Source organism: Solea solea, chromosome 5 (genome assembly GCF_958295425.1).
Source record: "Solea solea chromosome 5, fSolSol10.1, whole genome shotgun sequence".
Taxonomy (NCBI): domain Eukaryota; kingdom Metazoa; phylum Chordata; class Actinopteri; order Pleuronectiformes; family Soleidae; genus Solea; species Solea solea.
The window spans coordinates 10,275,784-10,293,259 of NC_081138.1; the positions used below are offsets into that span (position 1 = coordinate 10,275,784).

General features: G+C 39.3%; 1 protein-coding gene across 2 annotated transcripts in view; it reads left to right on the forward strand.

Moving 5' to 3' along the window:
• LOC131459443 (protein kinase C-binding protein NELL1-like) overlaps positions 1 to 17,476 on the forward strand; it is a 223,294-nt gene that overhangs the window by 85,539 nt on the left and 120,279 nt on the right. For both annotated transcript variants that reach the window (XM_058629295.1, XM_058629296.1), the window contains exons 10-12: positions 742 to 815; positions 3,521 to 3,620; positions 7,532 to 7,660. In XM_058629295.1, the coding sequence (XP_058485278.1) occupies positions 742 to 815; positions 3,521 to 3,620; positions 7,532 to 7,660 (303 nt within the window). The remainder of the gene's footprint in view (positions 1 to 741; positions 816 to 3,520; positions 3,621 to 7,531; positions 7,661 to 17,476) is intronic.

A 17,476-nucleotide genomic window follows, 5' to 3' on the forward strand; every position in this document is an offset into this window, starting at 1 on the left:
TATAACTACAACCTGTAGAAACTGATTTAGGGTCGATGTTCTGCTGTGACAGTGGAATCAGAGTAACTCTCTGCAGCAGCAAATATCACAGGTGTCTAATTATCATGGAAGCTGAATTGGAAATCACCATTTGTATTATAAAGCATACGGATCTGGTAACAGTTCGCAGACCCATGGACAGCTGTGTCTCTCTTGTTGTACTGCAAGGCACTAAATCCCTAAAGTATAGTCAGTCTTTGAATAATTCCAGGCCTCCTCTGCCTGCTTCCATCCTTGTGCTCACTCTTTCTCCCTCCTATACCATCCTTGTGAACATCAGTGCCCTAGCAAAGATGAACGAGGGAGCCGCACTTCGGAGCAGTGCTCCGGAGCTGCGACTGAGGGCTCTGTGGATTTGTACCCTAGAGAGGAGAAAAGCAGGACTTTATATCATATACTTCATTTTCTATTTCTGCTTCATTGCCAGAGGAATATGTATAAGGCTATCCTCTGTTGTATTCTTAATGTGCTAATACATTTCCTCTGTGTTTATGCATACTAGCCAAGAACAAGTTTCTAATGAAATAAACTGCAGAAGCTCAGTCTGTGAAATGTTCCACATACTGTACAATCTTAGATGCTCACTATATGCTCAGTATTGGTAGGAGCTCATATTAGGGGGGGACATACTTCTAATTTCTGGTTTTATGTACTGAACTTATCTTGCGAGTGTTGAAGCAGGTCTGTTTTGTTTTTCCACAGCAAAATGTTCCTACATGGGACAAGATTTTGCTGAAGGCCAGCATGTTTTATCCGAGAGCTGCAGGGAATGCAAGGTAACCCTTTTTATGATGAGCCTCTGTTTTCCAATCAGATCACCCTGCAACATTTTACTCTCAGTCTAAATGTGTAAGCGTGGTGTGTGGTGGTCAGCTGTTCTGCTTATTATTCAATTAGCCAGCAGGCCATACCCCAGTCTTTTCTATATGCCTTTTTTCTCCTTCTCTCTAATGACAAGATATCCACATAATTAGAGGAAGTTATAAGCAACACATAGGCCTGATTTGAATTGCCACTTCATCATTGCATGTGTTATACAGTAATTAAAGTCATTATTCCAGGTCAACATAAAACAGAGGTTAGCTTTCTTTACTCACAGGCCATGTATCTTTAAAGTGAAAGAAAAAACAAAACATTTAAGCAATAATTGGGTACAGAGAGCCACAAAATGGATTCCTTGACTCATTATTAGACTCCTGAGACCCTGAAACATCAGTATGTTGCGTGTAGCTTCAAGCAGGTAAAGCAAAACAAGTCTGGCCCCTTTTTTTTTTGCATTTTTCACTATGGAGCTCCCCCTACAGTTTCAGAGTATATATTTATACAACACCACCGTAAACATCCATCCATTGTCTACCGATTTATCCTCACTGTTGAAAAAACTCACCACTGACAAACACCCCTGCCTTGCCCACTCCTGGCCATGTGCATTTATTTTCAACAGACTCGCAAAACACAAGCCATGGAGCCATGTCCATGCCAGTCAGCATGCGTTTTGCATGCTTCTCACAATCTAAAAATGTCAGCCCGATGTTTACTTGTGTGAGGCCCATCACTTGGTCAGACAGTTGTTTCCAACAATGATTTTCTTTGCTACTTCTTTGCCGCCTCTGCCATGATGAATGTTTATAATAAAGATAAAGCTGACTTGGCACCTGGCTATAAGGGTATCTTGCGAGACCCAAGACTGTTTGACAGCCCTAACCTTGCAAGGCTGGATTCCCGCTAATAGATGGTAGGGGGAGTGGAAAACAACCCCCAATCTCCCCGCAACAAGCAATTTAACTGTCATAATGAAGCTGAATCTGTTAAATTAGGGTAAAAATACTGCATAGTTCCTCTTTAAAGCCATCCTTTACTCCTGAATGTGAACACTTTTAAATAGTTAATTGTGGACAAATTATTTTTAGATGGGACAGGTTCAGAGGTTGCTGCAAATTTCTGCCTTCTGACTAACTCGTCTTTGCCATTGGCATTTGCAATGTTGCATTACTTCCTCCCTATTAGATTTTATCTATTACATTTTCTCTCATCCACACAGACAGTAGTTATGTCTGACCAACCCTGTCAACAGCAACAGTGAATAATATAAAGAATACACTGGAGAAAGGGGGAGAGACAGGACAATGTATACCAAGTTTTTTTTTCAACAAAAAACCTCATTATGTGTATTTATTGGTATCTTTTTTGTCCATTGACTACAATCTTGCATACTTTTGAGTTATTTAATATTTTACTATTAGTTAACTAACATCTAGGCAATAATGGGTTTCTTACATAATGTGTGCTTAGTGTAAAAATAGTATAGCTTTAATTAATTACGTTAAAGATTAATAACAGTGAAGAAAAATAATACGAGGAAGCATTGAATGTATTTCCTGGAAAGCACATGAAAACACATCTGTAGTGTATTCAGGCCTATACAGTTACAGTGTTATATTTCCCAAAATCACACCCATTGTAATAAACATATTTTGTTTAGAATTTGTTCTTCAATTACAGGATATTTCTGATCAAACAAAATGAATTATTAATTCAGTGTATATACAGTACAAACATCTCTACACTGGATATGAAATGCCCCTGTTGATAATGTGTCACTCATGAAACTCACCAGATCAGTTTTTGTCTTTTCTTTGATTTCCCTGTGTATAGCCTATGTTAGGCCAATGTAGTTTTTTTTTTTTTTTTTTCCCACTGGCCATCATTTCCATTGTCCCCTGGGTTTTTTTTTTTTTTTTTCGGGCCTGACTCATTGTCTTCACACCATTCCTTACTGCCATTACCCTCACTGACACTGTCTCACTGTTGCTCATTATTTCAGTCTTCTACTTATCACTGCTGGTTCCACTCACTGTCCTCATTGTCCTCAGGAGCAACAACAGCACTGCCTTATTAAGATAGACTGTATGTCAAATGTGTGCAGTCCTCTGTATCACAACATAGATGGAGTCATCATCTGAATTTTCAATTGCTCAATAGGACTTTGTCAGTTAAAAGCAATGTGAAATTTTCAAAACCATTTGTTTACTCAATGAATTCAACAGTTAGGTTATTTGACTTTAATTTAACATATGGAATAATCTGATTTAACTGGTTAAAGGGGATTTTTTAAATAATGCCGCTTGTCTAGAGTTACTTATTTTGTTTTAAACATTTTACTTGAATCGAAACTCTGAAATACCAGTGAGGATGGAGAGAAATGCAGGATACAGTCTTTTCTGTTGTCCCTGTTTTCATGGCAACATTTTTTTTACTGGAGGTGTTTATTTAGATATTTCAAAAGCGGTGCCACTCTTACTTTGTGATTTCAAAATCATAATGTTCAGACTGAAGTGGTGAGCTTCAGAAATGTTTTATTTATTTATTCTTCCTAAAAAGCAGGGTTTCATTTGGCTTGACTTTATGTTGACCTTATTGTTTTTTTAATTAAATTACTTCTCTAGATTACTGGTGTTTCACCTCTTTCCTGTCCCCCCAGAATGGCCTGATGGTGAAAATAACAGAAACGTGCCCAGAGATCAACTGCACTGTCAGTGAGCAGATCTTACCTGATGGTAGATGCTGCAATGTTTGTCGAGGTACGTCATTCTTTCTTTTTTAACTCTTCACATTTGCATGAATCAGTCTGTTTGGCTGTGCATGTGCATGCTCAAACTCATGTGGGAGTAAATGCAGCGAGTCTACCTGATTCAGGCAGTTCACTCTGCAATCAACATATTTCTCTCCCCTTCCAGCCAGTCTAAATGCTTCTTGGCTAGAATACCTACCAGAGCAGATTGGTCTGTCTGTTATAAGACACCTGCTATGCCAATTTGCCTGAACCCTGCTGCTTTGGCAGTGAGGTACTATAGGCTAAATAGCCATTGGTAATTCAGTAAATACACTGAATAAACAAACTGTATGAGACTGTCGGCTATTGTGTCATTATACAAGAAACCCAACGCAGTCTGAGAGAACATTGCACAAGCCTTTTAGGTAAGATAAGCAGCATGACTTGGATTGACCGCACACAGAGGGCAAAACAAAAATGAGGGGGGAAGAAACGGCAACCAGAAGTTAAGAGTGGTGGTAAAGGGAAGGGATGAGGAGGGATGAGAGAGAAAAGGTTAATGTGAAAGAAATGGCAGCAAAGAGAGGAGAGGGTAGAATGCAAGATAATTTATGGTCTTAGACGTGCTACGATGAAAAAGAAAGCAGGGCAAGGAGATGGACTGTGTTCATGTATGCAGCGAGGGTTTAAACCTGCTGCAATCCAAAACCTTGAGTCCCTAAAGACAAATCTACAAGGAGCTACATTTATACCCCTTTTCCACAACATAAACATAAATGTATTTGCGTTTGCATTTGCATCAGTTAAGCCAGTATGTCAGTTTAACACAATGTAATCATATCATGGTCATTTTATGACTCAATACAATTCATTTATTCTTACACAGCTTCTTTTAGCACATTAAAGGTAGAGATGAAGGATAAAAGTTGATGTGTTGGGAGAGGAGGAAGAGGAGGGCAATCAAGGAAAGATATCAGTAAGAGAGATAGCTATTTGTTGTAGATGCAAAGGCACCAAATGTTTTTAGAGATACAGTTGGAAAAGCATTGTGTCAAAAAATAAAAGACAAGATGGAGGTGAGAAAAAGGGTGAGAGAGAGGATTGAAGAGTGTAGTCACAGAGCCTCTCCTTCTACATCCTTTTTCTTTTTCTTTCTCACTCACACATTCACACATTCACCCACCTACCCCCCAAACACACACACACACTGGCACAGTAACGGTGTCTTCACACCTCTCTCTTCTTCGCTGTGTGAACTCTGAGTTTTACTTGTGTCCTGGGGTTAAGTCTACAGAGTAATATTGGCTCTTTTAATTACGAAAGTGTCAGTTCAAGATTTTTTTTAATTTCCTTCTTTAATTCTGTACTGTGGGACTGATTTCTACGATGGCCGACAGGGGCAAACGCACTGCAACGACCCAAAACACATGCAGAAAGAGAAATGACTTGCATATTCACAAACTCAGCAGATTCAAAAACACAAACAAAAACAAAAACAAATGCAACGTGAGAAACGCGCTCCAAAAGAAAAATGATCAGCAGAAAGCCAAAACACAAGCAGAAACGAAAACACACACAAATTTCACATTTGTGAATATGTAGCTCGTTTCTCCTCCCGTTTCGTTGTAGTGCGTTTGCCCCTCTCGGTCGACAGAAATGACAACTGAAGTGCACTCAAAAACAGAAGTGCTCGGGTCTGTGAGAGCGCTCGTTTTCGTGCAGCTCTACGACCAGCCGTTATGATGCTTGGGGACTACTTAATTTTTACTTTATTAAAAGACCTTTATTAAACTCCTGGTCTGAGGTTAACTCCGCCCAATGCTTGATTTTGAAAATCTACAAAAAGTGGGCAGGGAGTTATCATTGAGTGGGAGGAGGAGGGGTGAGTGAGCACTGATGATCGAGTGACAGCAAATGCAAATCGCGTTAGCGGCAGCTTGCTGTGGTATTTCCGGTAGCAGCTTATAACTGCATTCAGCGTGAGACACACGTTTTTCCATAACTTTACACACTCACACGACATTTCTCACACTGGTAAGTGATAAAAGTCACCGCACATAAATTAATAATCTATGAATCGATGATGCAAAGGCAGATTGCTCTGCGTAGATCATTCATACAGCTGTCTTAAATTAGCGACCTATCAGCCAATCAGAAAATAGTATTAATTGTTGCTAGGCAGAATGGATGCACTGTGCTCTGGTTTGCACTGCTCCGCCAATTTACACTGCTGCGATCTCACTTCCACCCAGCTGCACAGCTGGAGTCGCGAGACTAGGTTTTTTTGGGGTTCTTTTCACACGGAAATACACTATAAACAGTTGTAAAGATTGAAATCCTTTACACAAAACTACCAAGAGTTGGACCTGGATCAGTGAATAATATTACTAGATAGCCTTATACACTAGTTTTAACCTGAAAAAAAGTGGTTTAGGGGTTTAGTTTTACTCTTTAATATGAAATTATTCAACTTTGAGATGTAATAAAAGGTTTGTGTGTGTTTTCTGTCCTGCGTGTGTTTTGGGGTTTGTGTGTGTTTTCTGGCCTGCGTGTGTTTTGGGGTTTGTGTGTGTTTTCTGTCCTGCATGTGTTTTGGGGTTTGTGTGTGTTTTCTGGCCTGCGCGTGTTTTGGGGTTTGTGTGTATTTGTGTGATTTTTAATCTGCAGCGTTTGTGAATATGCAGCTCGTTTCTCCTCCTGCATGTGTTTTGGGTTGTTGCAGTGCGGTTGCCACCATATAGTTCTATTTATTGCTAAATCAAACCGCCAACTAAATATTTTGTCGTGTGACTTCTGTTGGAGCCGTACTGCACTTTACTCATGGAAACCCTCATTTGTGAGTTATTCCTGTGAAATCAGTCCTTTAAAATGTACAATGCACCATTGCATGTAGTGTGCAAAGTAAGAGGAAGATTAATGCTGACCTAGCTACTCTGTCCTCAGTAATGACTCCCGAGGCTCCCCATCTCTCATGGCTTTTATGTGCAGCTAGTCTGTCACTCATTACAGGACATGATGGGCCACATCAGTTTATACCAACAGAGCAGGAGACAATCATCTGCCTGTCTGTCTGTCTCCTTATCTCTCAGACAGATTTTCTGTCCATCTGATGCTCCTTGTGTGTGTGTGTGTGTGTTCTTTGTCTAGTTTGTTGCTTCATTCAGATTTCAAAAAGATTAAAAACACGCTTTACAAAAAAGGTCAATATTATCATATTTTAAAATTTGAACTGCTTCTAGTGAAGATTAAATGACACCAAAAAGTAATTAAATACATTAGCAAGCAATATAGTTAGGTTCATTAACATCTGCTTGTTTGTTTGTTTGTCTTGTTTTGTACCATTGTCTTTGCCATCTGCTCATTTGCATAGTGCTGTTAACTGGCAGCTTTGGACCACCCCACAGTTCTGTGTAATGGAAAAATGAAAAAGCCAAAATAAACTAATCAAACAAGGTATTCTATGTGTTTTTTGTTCCTTCGAAAACATATTTTTATTTGAAGAATATCACCATTATATATAATACTGTAGCAGAAAAAGGTTGATTCATCAATTTCAATCAAGTTTTACATCAGAGTTGAAAACCTACTCATGGTCCTTAGATAGATAACCTAGATAAATTAGATAACTTGTAAAGAGTCTACCATTTTGTGGTGTACATATAAAAACAGAGCTATACAATACAACATGTTTTTTACAATACCACGATGAAAGAACATTGTCAGATGAAAAACAAAATATAATACAAATGTACAGCAGCTGTAAATATTATAAATAAGGCTTCTTGTCATCCACAGTGTTGTGGCTGACACAAACAAGGTTACTCATTTGTTTGTCTCTGTGTACTGTTATGCATTTGTGTTCACAATTTTTCACTGCCTTCCAATAGGGAAATTTTAAGACCAAAGTAAATCAAGGCTTCCCCTGTCCCTCTGTTTCAGGTTACGACTTCTGCGCAGAGGGACTCATTTGTGGAGAAAACTCTGAGTGTAAAAACCGGAATACTAAAGCAGAGTGTGAATGCAAGAGTGGCTACGCCTCAATCCACGGGGATTCGACTTACTGTGAAGGTAGGACTAAACCTTCCCCAGCTCAGGCTGATTCAATGCTCATGTGACTGACTCAGGAAATCTACGAGCTCGGGATGATAAAAGCAATATGCGTGGCATTGTCTGTTTGTTTTTAGAAGGGAGCTTATGGAGACTGACGGCTGGAGACTTGCTAGGTTTATGCAGGCCTGACAGGCCACATACTGTACATTACTGGTTATAAGCAGTGTGGTTTGGGTGTAAGTCTTGGAGATCATCGAAATGAATGGATTTTGGGAATAAGTCCGTTGGTTCATGTGTATGTACAAATGTTAAGTTAGGTAAGGGGTCAGTTAGCGGCGATAGTTGTGTCCATTTAATATATATTTAATCATATCCACAACCATAGCATCTCTGCATTTAAGACTGATTGCCCTCCCCTTGTTTGTAATGTTCTATTTAATACCATATTTGTAGATCGTCCATTAGAATGTACGCTTTAAGTTGCAGTTGTTGTTTGTTTTATCACTAAGAGTGTCATTGTGCGTGTGATATGATGGTTGCTGATTTTGGCAAAGTTTGCATGTGTGCTTGAGACTTGTGATAATGCTAATGGATTTATTTGATTAAGAGGCTTGGGAGTGACAGTCACCAGATTGAAGGATTTGCTTGATGCTCAGTGCAGTTGTCTTTGGGTCGGAGCCACAGCAGACTGTATATACTAAACGCGGTTAAAGCTGGGTAGCTTCAGTCTGTTTGCCGCTGTTTGATCTGCATGGCAAAGAGGTTTACTTAAAGCTTCACTCCAATCCACAACAGTACCATATCAACGAGAGCTTGAGAGGCTGTTGTTAGAATAACTTTTTAATCTGTGGAGCCACGACTGTTTTTGTTAAAGTGGAATGATCCACTTTTGGCAGTTGCTCCCTTAAGGCAGCTCACATTTCTATTGTAAATGGATTAGTTGGAATCCTGCCATAGTATGGTGATATTTGACATGGCTTCACTTGCACCCCTAACTTAAATTGGCTGAGGAAGAAATGCCTCGCAGAGCAGACTGGGTTAATTACATATTTTGTTGTTGTTTTATTTGAGCTATACACAAAGCTCAAACGTCTGGTGGGGTGTCATTTATTTCCTAATAGATGTTTAGATGTAAATGAGTTTCTTCTGTTGTAGATTGTGTCTCACATTGTCTCTAAGATAATAATGTGACCCTTATATCCTCCTCATAAATGTTTTAATGCGCTGAATTGAATATGAGATTATATACCTGTAATCAGAGAGCACTGTCTTTGCCTTCTGTCACTTTGCTGAGTGACTAATTACATTAGACACTTTGTTAGGATATCTGCCTCCAATGTGTCAATCAGATTAAGGTGATGTTTTATGTATATAAGGAAAATGTTTCCATCCTTAGTGGTGTATTAGTGGAATGAAAAATAAAATATATCTCAGCCTTAGATTACTCAATAGGTCTTCTCACCTCAAGTGTGCACAGTGTCCATATTATGATTCTAGGTCTTGGGTAAGCTTTTCAAAAATTGTTATTGTGGCGCCATATTCACCCTCATATCACAGCAGCCATATCCATGTCCATATGTCATGCTTAAAGCTCAAATACTGTTAAAAGAAAGTTAAAATGTTGGTTTCTAAATGTGTTTGGAGTTGAATCCACAAAGTGGGATCTAATTTTTCATCTGTGCTAGAGGCCACTGATTCTGCAGCATATTGTCTGTGTGCTGCAGCATGTATGACACACAGTCCTACACCCAGGAAGATAATGTTGTGAAGGAAGGCTTTAATATTTAAAGCTATCTGTCGAATCTCTGGGAAACTAGAAATGTGTTTGCATATGCAGAATATGCACACATGTAGAAACACAAGCACATGCTGATGATGGTTTGTGCTGTGTGTGCCTGCCCACCAAAGCCTGAGTGTTTATTTATCCCATTAAAGATGCATTAACATCTTTGTAGATTTAAGAGATGAGTTACGTTTCTCTGCATACTTGCTCTTAAGGCACCACTTCTATCTCTCTAGCTTGGGAAATACTTTGCAATCTTAGAAGAAGCTTGGGAGAAGGCAGCTGTTGCTATTGATTGTTCTTGTCAGCACACAGCAATTCAAAGGCTTGAATAGGGTTAACTATCGTCTTGCTGGCTCTGCTTCAGCAGCTGTTTGTGCACATTATACTAACAGTGCTACATGAAATGACAGCACACTTGCATGAAACACCTTTAGATGTGATTGTATTACATTCATTCATATCTAATGAGCTTCAGAAGCAGCATGAACATATCAGTTAGTGTACTGCATACACATATAAATCATTTATTTTTAATGATTTACTGTGGGAAAACCGGTACTTAACTGGTACTTTTTAAAAGTAAAACATTAATAACCAATTGTTGTAAGGCAAAGTTGGAAAGCAGCCATATTAAACCTTGAATATACATTATACATGGTTTGTATTTATATAGCACTTTAATAGTCTTAATAACCACTTGCCATTCACCCATTTTTCATACCCATGCCGGCACAGCCGTCAGGCTCAATGTGGGGTTAAGTTTCTTGCCCAAGAACATAAAGGCATGTAGACTAGTGGAGTCGGGAATCAAACCCACAACCTTCCACTGAGCTACCGTCACCCTAACTAAAAAATATAACTATAAATATACACAACAAATTCACATGATAAATACATTAATCAATTACAACAATTTAACAGTGGATAACACTTTTTTAATATGTTTGTGTTGGAGCAAACCTAAACCTGAGCAGTCTTATTTTTATAATCTTTGCATCAGACCCCCTTTTGTGCTGGATCTGTTAACTCCACGTGGGAAGAGGCATTCCACAAACTCACAAGGGTATGTGTGACATGTCTCTTTTCTTGAACTGCCACTACACTGTGATCCTGGTCTGAACAAAGATGCATGTGAATGATTGAAACATGTCTCTGTCCAGCACCTTCAAACACAGCTCCCCTCTATCACCACTCAGTGGTAGCACCATCACCTATGAGCTCATGGACAGAGAGCAGGGCACAGTCCATGGTGCACAGCTTACACAGTGGGTGGCTTACCTGTGTGATATGTTGCAAACCAAAGTGAACATGGTGATGTGAATGAAACTTTGGCTCATGGAAACAGCTCAGGCAAGTTTACATTATAATTTTGCCTGGTAGAATATAAATGTATGGTGCACTGGTGTAACTTTACCTAACCCTAGCTTGTTACTTGGTGATAGTTGTACCTTCTAACCCTGATTTTTTTTTACTTCCCACATTATACTAACAAGTAACAGCATGTGTGTTTGCAGCGTCATCTATTGTCATGATACATAACTTTTACTAGGTTGAGATATAATGTGTGCAAACTGGATTCAATTGTGTGAGATGGGTCTGATGTAAATGTTGTGCTAATTACAATTGATCAAACAAAATACATGATAAAAACAGTTGTAGGTTGTTTTTCAGATACTCACTTGTTTTTTTTTAAGTTTGTGTTAATGGAACTATAAAAAAGGTGTGCTGAACTCATTATCTTTTGTTTATGTCATCTATAAAAATTATTTGTCATCTGAAGCTGAGAAGATGTCGTTTTATTCACTAGATCTCCCAGGAGTGAATATCATTGTTTGTTATTGTTGGCAATGTATTGTTAATTATAGCCTATATCTGCATTGTTGAAACACAGTGGATTCAACCCACTCACTCACCATGATGATGTAAATAAAGAAAATGCTAGACATACAGCTGGTGTTGGAAATAGTTGCATCAGCCAAGGGCAAACAACATAATTCCCTGTTTCCTGGCTGAGTACGACAGGGACCCTCCTCCCAAATGGCTGGCTGTTACCACAGAGGGTGGTTGTTCCATTTTTTCTGTTTCTGTAGTGGGTGAAATCCCAGGATGGGTCTAATGCTGAATCAAAGTGCCCCTACGTACAGTAGTTCATATCTTTGTTTCACTGCACATGTTCTCACACTTATAAGGGCATTTTTCCTCAATATTACCAAATGATTTCCCACTCTTTACCAAATGATCTCCCTCTTAAGTGCCTCTTTTGTGCACTTCCTTCCTTCTCCATGTTTTAAATTAAAGGCTTCATTACCATACCTCATCCATAGAATTGTTTATGGGTGAGCACATTAAGGAAAAGTTGCAGCAGTTAGTAAGACTGCTCAAGTTGAGTCAAGTCTTTTCACATATGCAGAGTGGAAGCTTATTTCCATAGAAATTGTCACAGGAGGTTATTCTGGAGAATTCTCTTGCTGTGAAGAACCCTCTCGGGTCACTCTGCCCACATTAATGACTCCATTAGCTCCTGTTGTGCCCTGTATGCTCCAGCTCTTATGTGCAACTCAAACACAGACTTGTCCTTGGATTTGTTTCATTGTTTCACCAGCTATGTATTGTGTTTGCTATATGCAATTGGGTCTATAGTTACCAAGCTTTCAAGCAAATTTGTGTCACATGTCCCTTTCTATTTCACTCTTCTGTCAATTTCCAGCTAGGAATGCATTCTTGTGCAGTTTATTTGACCTGCAGCCAAAATTATTTTTTTTTTATGTGAAATAAGATAACATCCCAGTGCTAGGCCAGCACATCAAACTTAACGGGGCTATTTCTGTTTGTTCAGCTTGCTTTCATTTAGTTTCAGAGCAGCCAGACTCCCGGGTTCAGGGACTGACTCTGATGTGTCCCTTAGCTAACAGGCTCTGGGAACAAGGCACTTTATGATGTCCCTGATCTCCACTCAATCTCTGCTGACAGCAAAACACATTTCAGCTCTTCTCTTATTTGCTCTCTCTTGAGTTCTTGGCTCTCATTGATAATATGTTGTGCCTTTGGTGCTAATGGTATCACAGTTAAATTTAACTGGAACTCTTTGGGCAGACTTCAGATACTGCATTTTATGTGTTGCCTTATTCTCAGTGGTGCACAGAAGCAATCAAATGTCACTGTGCTGTCCTCATTGCATGTGTGCTGTGCATAACTTGACAGTCAGATAAATGCCTTTCTAACATCAAGACTCTGAAGACAGTTGTCTCTTTGTCCACAGGTTTAATGGTGTTGCAAGGGAAGGTGAAACTAGAAGAGATACAAAAATAAAATCAACACTGTGCTTGCTTTTTAGCATCAAACTTCACAAAATGTCACAAAAATTATGATCTGCATTTGTAGATAACAATAAAACAAACAAGTACATACCCACGATGCTACCAAAGGCATAAGATGTATGCAGATGTCACTGGATTGACTCGGATAAAACAAAATCAAAAACAGCTCTCTTGCTTACTTCCTGGTTACTAGTCACATGCCACATCTCCCTGTAATTTGGATACTGAGTTTCTTAAAGTGACCACAGTGAAAAACAGACATGAGCAAATAACCTCTAACATTAACTAAACACTCCCCTCCTGGTGTGATTGCCCGCCACCCAACAGTTCATGATACATATCTAACTAAGCATCAGGGAAAAGAAGCACTGTCTCTGTGATAGGCCTAAGAAAGAGAGTTGTGGCTCCTGGTTTAATGACCTTCACTTCAACTTGGCACACTTTCCCCTCTTTGCTAGGGAAGGTCTGTGTTGCCAGTCCAAGAGTCCATTCATTTCTTGATACTTGGCTGATTTTAAACAGAACAACACTTCCTGACTTGATGTTTGGATGAATGGACTGCCATTTCTTGCATGTTTGTAGTGTTGGGAGGTCCCAGAAAGTGTTGGGACACCTGAACCTGCCGCTATTGGCACTTATAGAGGTCTGAAGCTGCAAACTTGCCTGAACAAAGTGTTCACAAGATCATATGTGCTCTCAGAGATACTTGGCTCTGGTACGGACATAAATTTGGGCCCACTGAGCCAGTTGGTATCTTTTAAAATAGACTGCGTCAACAGAATGTGTTGCATGATCCGCAGGGTTCTGTTCTGTTGGCACAAAGCACCATTGGTCTGGATGAGGGGATCTTCAGATATGTAGTATCCAATTGCTGACATAAACGTAAAAGCACCTTGTTTCATTATTCATGTAGCCCTTGACCACTTTGCTGTCTGGATAGTAGGTTACAGCATCAAGCTGAAGGTCTGCTAACTCAACAGCAAGCACTGCTGCACAGGGTTCTAGTCTTGGTATTGTATGCTCAGGGCGGGGGGGCCAGCTTGGCTTCCCGCATGACAAACCCAATATAGTTGTTTACAGCTGTGTCTGTGATTTTCAGATATGTCACTGCTGCAATAGCTTCGGTTGATGCATCAGAAAAAAACACACAATTCTCTTCTGACAGCTGCTGAAGGTGAAGTTTCAGTATAGGGTCTGGAGATGGTTATATTGGACAGTTCTGCTCTCCATGATGTCCAAGTTCCTCCATTTCTTGAGGTAATGGCACATCCCAGTCATAATTTTCAGCAGTGAGTTGTCGCAAAATAGCCTTGCCTTGGATTGTGACTGGTGCTACAAACCCAAGAGGGTCGTAGAGGCTATTGATTGTGGATAAGACACCCCGCTTAGTGTAAGGTTTTGTCTCATCAGAGACACTGAAGAAGAAAATGTCTGCTTGGCAATTGATTCCAAGTCTGTGCTGCATTGGCAGCGTTTCTGTATTAAGATCCAAGTCTTTGAAGTCGCTTGCATGATCTTTGGATGGAAAGGCTTCCATGACCTCTTTCTTGTTTGCTGCGATTTTATGCAGCCTCAGGTCTGATTTGGAGGGAAAATTTTGTGTCCTTGTTAGTAAGTCGACAACAGCTTCTGTGGTAGGCAGGGACTTTAAACTATCATCTACATAGAAGTTGCACATCACAAAGTGCTTCATGTCAGGGTCGACATGGAACTTGCTGACCTGAACATACTGGTGCAGGCCATGAATAGCCACTGCAGGCGAAGGGCTATTACCAAAGATGTGGAGCCTCATGTGATAATCCTCAATGTCTTTGGAGAGGTCACTGTCCTGAAACCACAGAAAACATAGGAAGTTCCTGTCATCTTCCTCTACCAAAAAAACAATAGAACATCTGTTCTATGTCAGCCGTAAAAGCAACTGCCTCTTTTCTGAAGCGGTTCAATACACCAAGCAGGCCCCGTTAACAGTACATCGTTGAGCGACACACTATTGGGCAGTAGAATCGAACACAACTCGGATTTTCTTTGGTTTCTTCGGATGGTACACACCGAATAGTGGTGAGTACCATCGTTCTTCTAACTCTAACTACTTCCTGGTTACTAGTCACATGACACAACTCACTGTAATTTGGATCCTGAGCAACAGACATGAGCAAAAAAATCTTCTCACATTAACTAAACAGTAATGTGTAATTTGAAATAGTTTCTTGATAAAACAGCTGTACTAGCATTCAATTGCTTTGATAACATTATTGTAACAACACATCATCTTAAATACTCTAAGCTGTAGTGACCATGTTACATTAAGTTGCATTAATTGAAAATTAGCTGAATAATTTCACTATCACTATTGGTGCCACCAGTGGATACAGCCCAATCAGTCTGTCAGTGAATTATTCTACATAAAATCTATAGTGTTAGTGTGGATGTTGAGTGGCTGTGACCGTTGGCTTGTCAATTCTGCCGACATGGTGGTCAGGAAAGGCAAACAAGAAGTTGCAAAAAAGACCAGATTGTCACTCATCAGTATCAGTAAGATACTAAGATTGGTACGAGATTTTAGAAAAAAATAGGAGAAAGATGAATTCCCTCTGCCGCCTTCAATCTTTTGGGGCAAGGAAACAAATTCTCCTTCTGTTGATTACGAGTGTCTTGCAGTACTGTATTACAGGTACATAGTGTCCACTTCTCTTAAGTCAAAACTGTTTCATGAATTAAAAATGTGTTCAAAGACCATAGGTCAACCTCTGGAGGAAGGTTGACTCATTAAAATATCTTGCATGCACAGTGAATTATTAGTTGCTTTATTGAGCTGTTGCTGTTGCTACCCCCTTAACTCTTTGGAATTTTCAGCAGCCTAAAAACAGGATTACTGCGAAAACCAGCATGTTTAACAATCTAATGAATGTTCATTCACTTACTTATCTTCTAGTGCTTTAACCTCCACATGAGGGTTGCGATGGGTGCTTGTTCACTCACTTACTTGTCTTCTAGTGCTTTAACCTCCACATGAGGGTTGCGATGGGTGCTTGGGCCACTCTGGACAGGTCACCAATCCATCACAGGGTCACATAGAGACAAACAGCCATCGTCAAAAAGTTGTTGTCAAGACTTCGGAAAATTAAAATCACTCTTAAAATATAGGACTCTTTTGCTCACACCCTTAACATTCTTTCTGTACCTTGGTGTTGGGTTAGAGGACATTGTGCAATTATTTGGGCACCTGAAAATCAATGAGCACAGATTTATTTTTCAGATTTTATTTTTGGGGATCTCCTTAGTAAAAAGAAGTTAAATCAATTAAAGTGAAAACGATGTAATAGCATGGCCAAAGATAGTTGAACATGTCTTTTTTAAAATGGTTGAAGTCAACCTTGAACTTTTTCTTGGTAGCTCTATCAAAAACGCTTCTTATATACATATTATATGTCCATATCCAATACACTGATGAATTAAGATTTAGGAAGACATTTTGTTCGATTTCATCCAGTTTGTCTCTTCATGTTGGGTGAGATTATTTAATCGTGTGGGACAGACTATGAAATCTACGTATGGTGGTGGGAAGCTGCAGTTACAAACAAACAGATTATAGACAGAACCAGTGCAAACCTGAAGGAATCTTTTCCACTGAGCTTAGAAATTAGCTCATCAAGGGCAACACATGCCTGCAGAGCTCCCACTGTCTGGATAAAGGTGTGTATGTGTGTGTGTTTAACTGTCCTGGGTTTTCAGATAAGCTCAAGAAAACACGACGTGTCTCCACCCAGAGTGCAGCACCTGCCCTCTTGCTACAGCTAATCCGCTAAAACTGACAGCTTGTGCTTACTTTTCCCTGCTGAGTCTGGTCACACATAACAACATCGGGAGCCGGGGAAACATGGAAATACACATCAACAATGTGTCATGAAGGTTTTACTCCTTCTATATAACTTCAGTGTCAGGTCATTGCTATTAATGTTTTCATTGCAGTGATGATGAGAGCTAAAGCAAGTGCCGTGAGGCCTAATAGAAAACAAAGTAATTTATTGATTGTTAACAGTTTTGTCAATCCTCATTTGTCCTTACACCTTCTTCAGTGGTGTACATCTTTCTCTTATGGCTGTGGTAAGAGCAGTGAACTGAATTGGCACTCACTGAGTAGCATTTAAGAGTAATTGCTTGTGTTTGCATGTCTGTAATTCAGTCAGGTTTTTAATTAGAATATTGCCTCAAAGGTGCTAAAACAAAAATGCAATTAAAAATAACAAACGGACAATCAAACAGCATTCAGCATTCTTTTCCCAATTAGCATGACCGAAATAGTCTGTTTTCAGTATTGTTACAATTAGGGATGGCACAATACTACAATTTTGGGCGAGACACCAATACCAATATGACAAACTAGTAACTACTGATTTATGATTTTAAATAAAGCTGTGAACAACACATTTGTGCCATTTGAAGCTATTTCAAAGACATAATTCCTCTCTGTAAAATAACCAGACACTACCTCACCTTAACCATGTGCAATATTCTGTTCAATATTCCTGATAAATGTGCAATACATCCCAGTGCAATACTGCATTTCATCAATATATATGTGCATATATGTGTATGTGCATGTATATGTATATGTATGTGTATGTATGTATGTGTATATATACATGTGCGTATATACGTGTATATGTGTATATATATGTATATATATATATATATATACATAAAAGGGTGCTGTATATCTGTATATTTTTA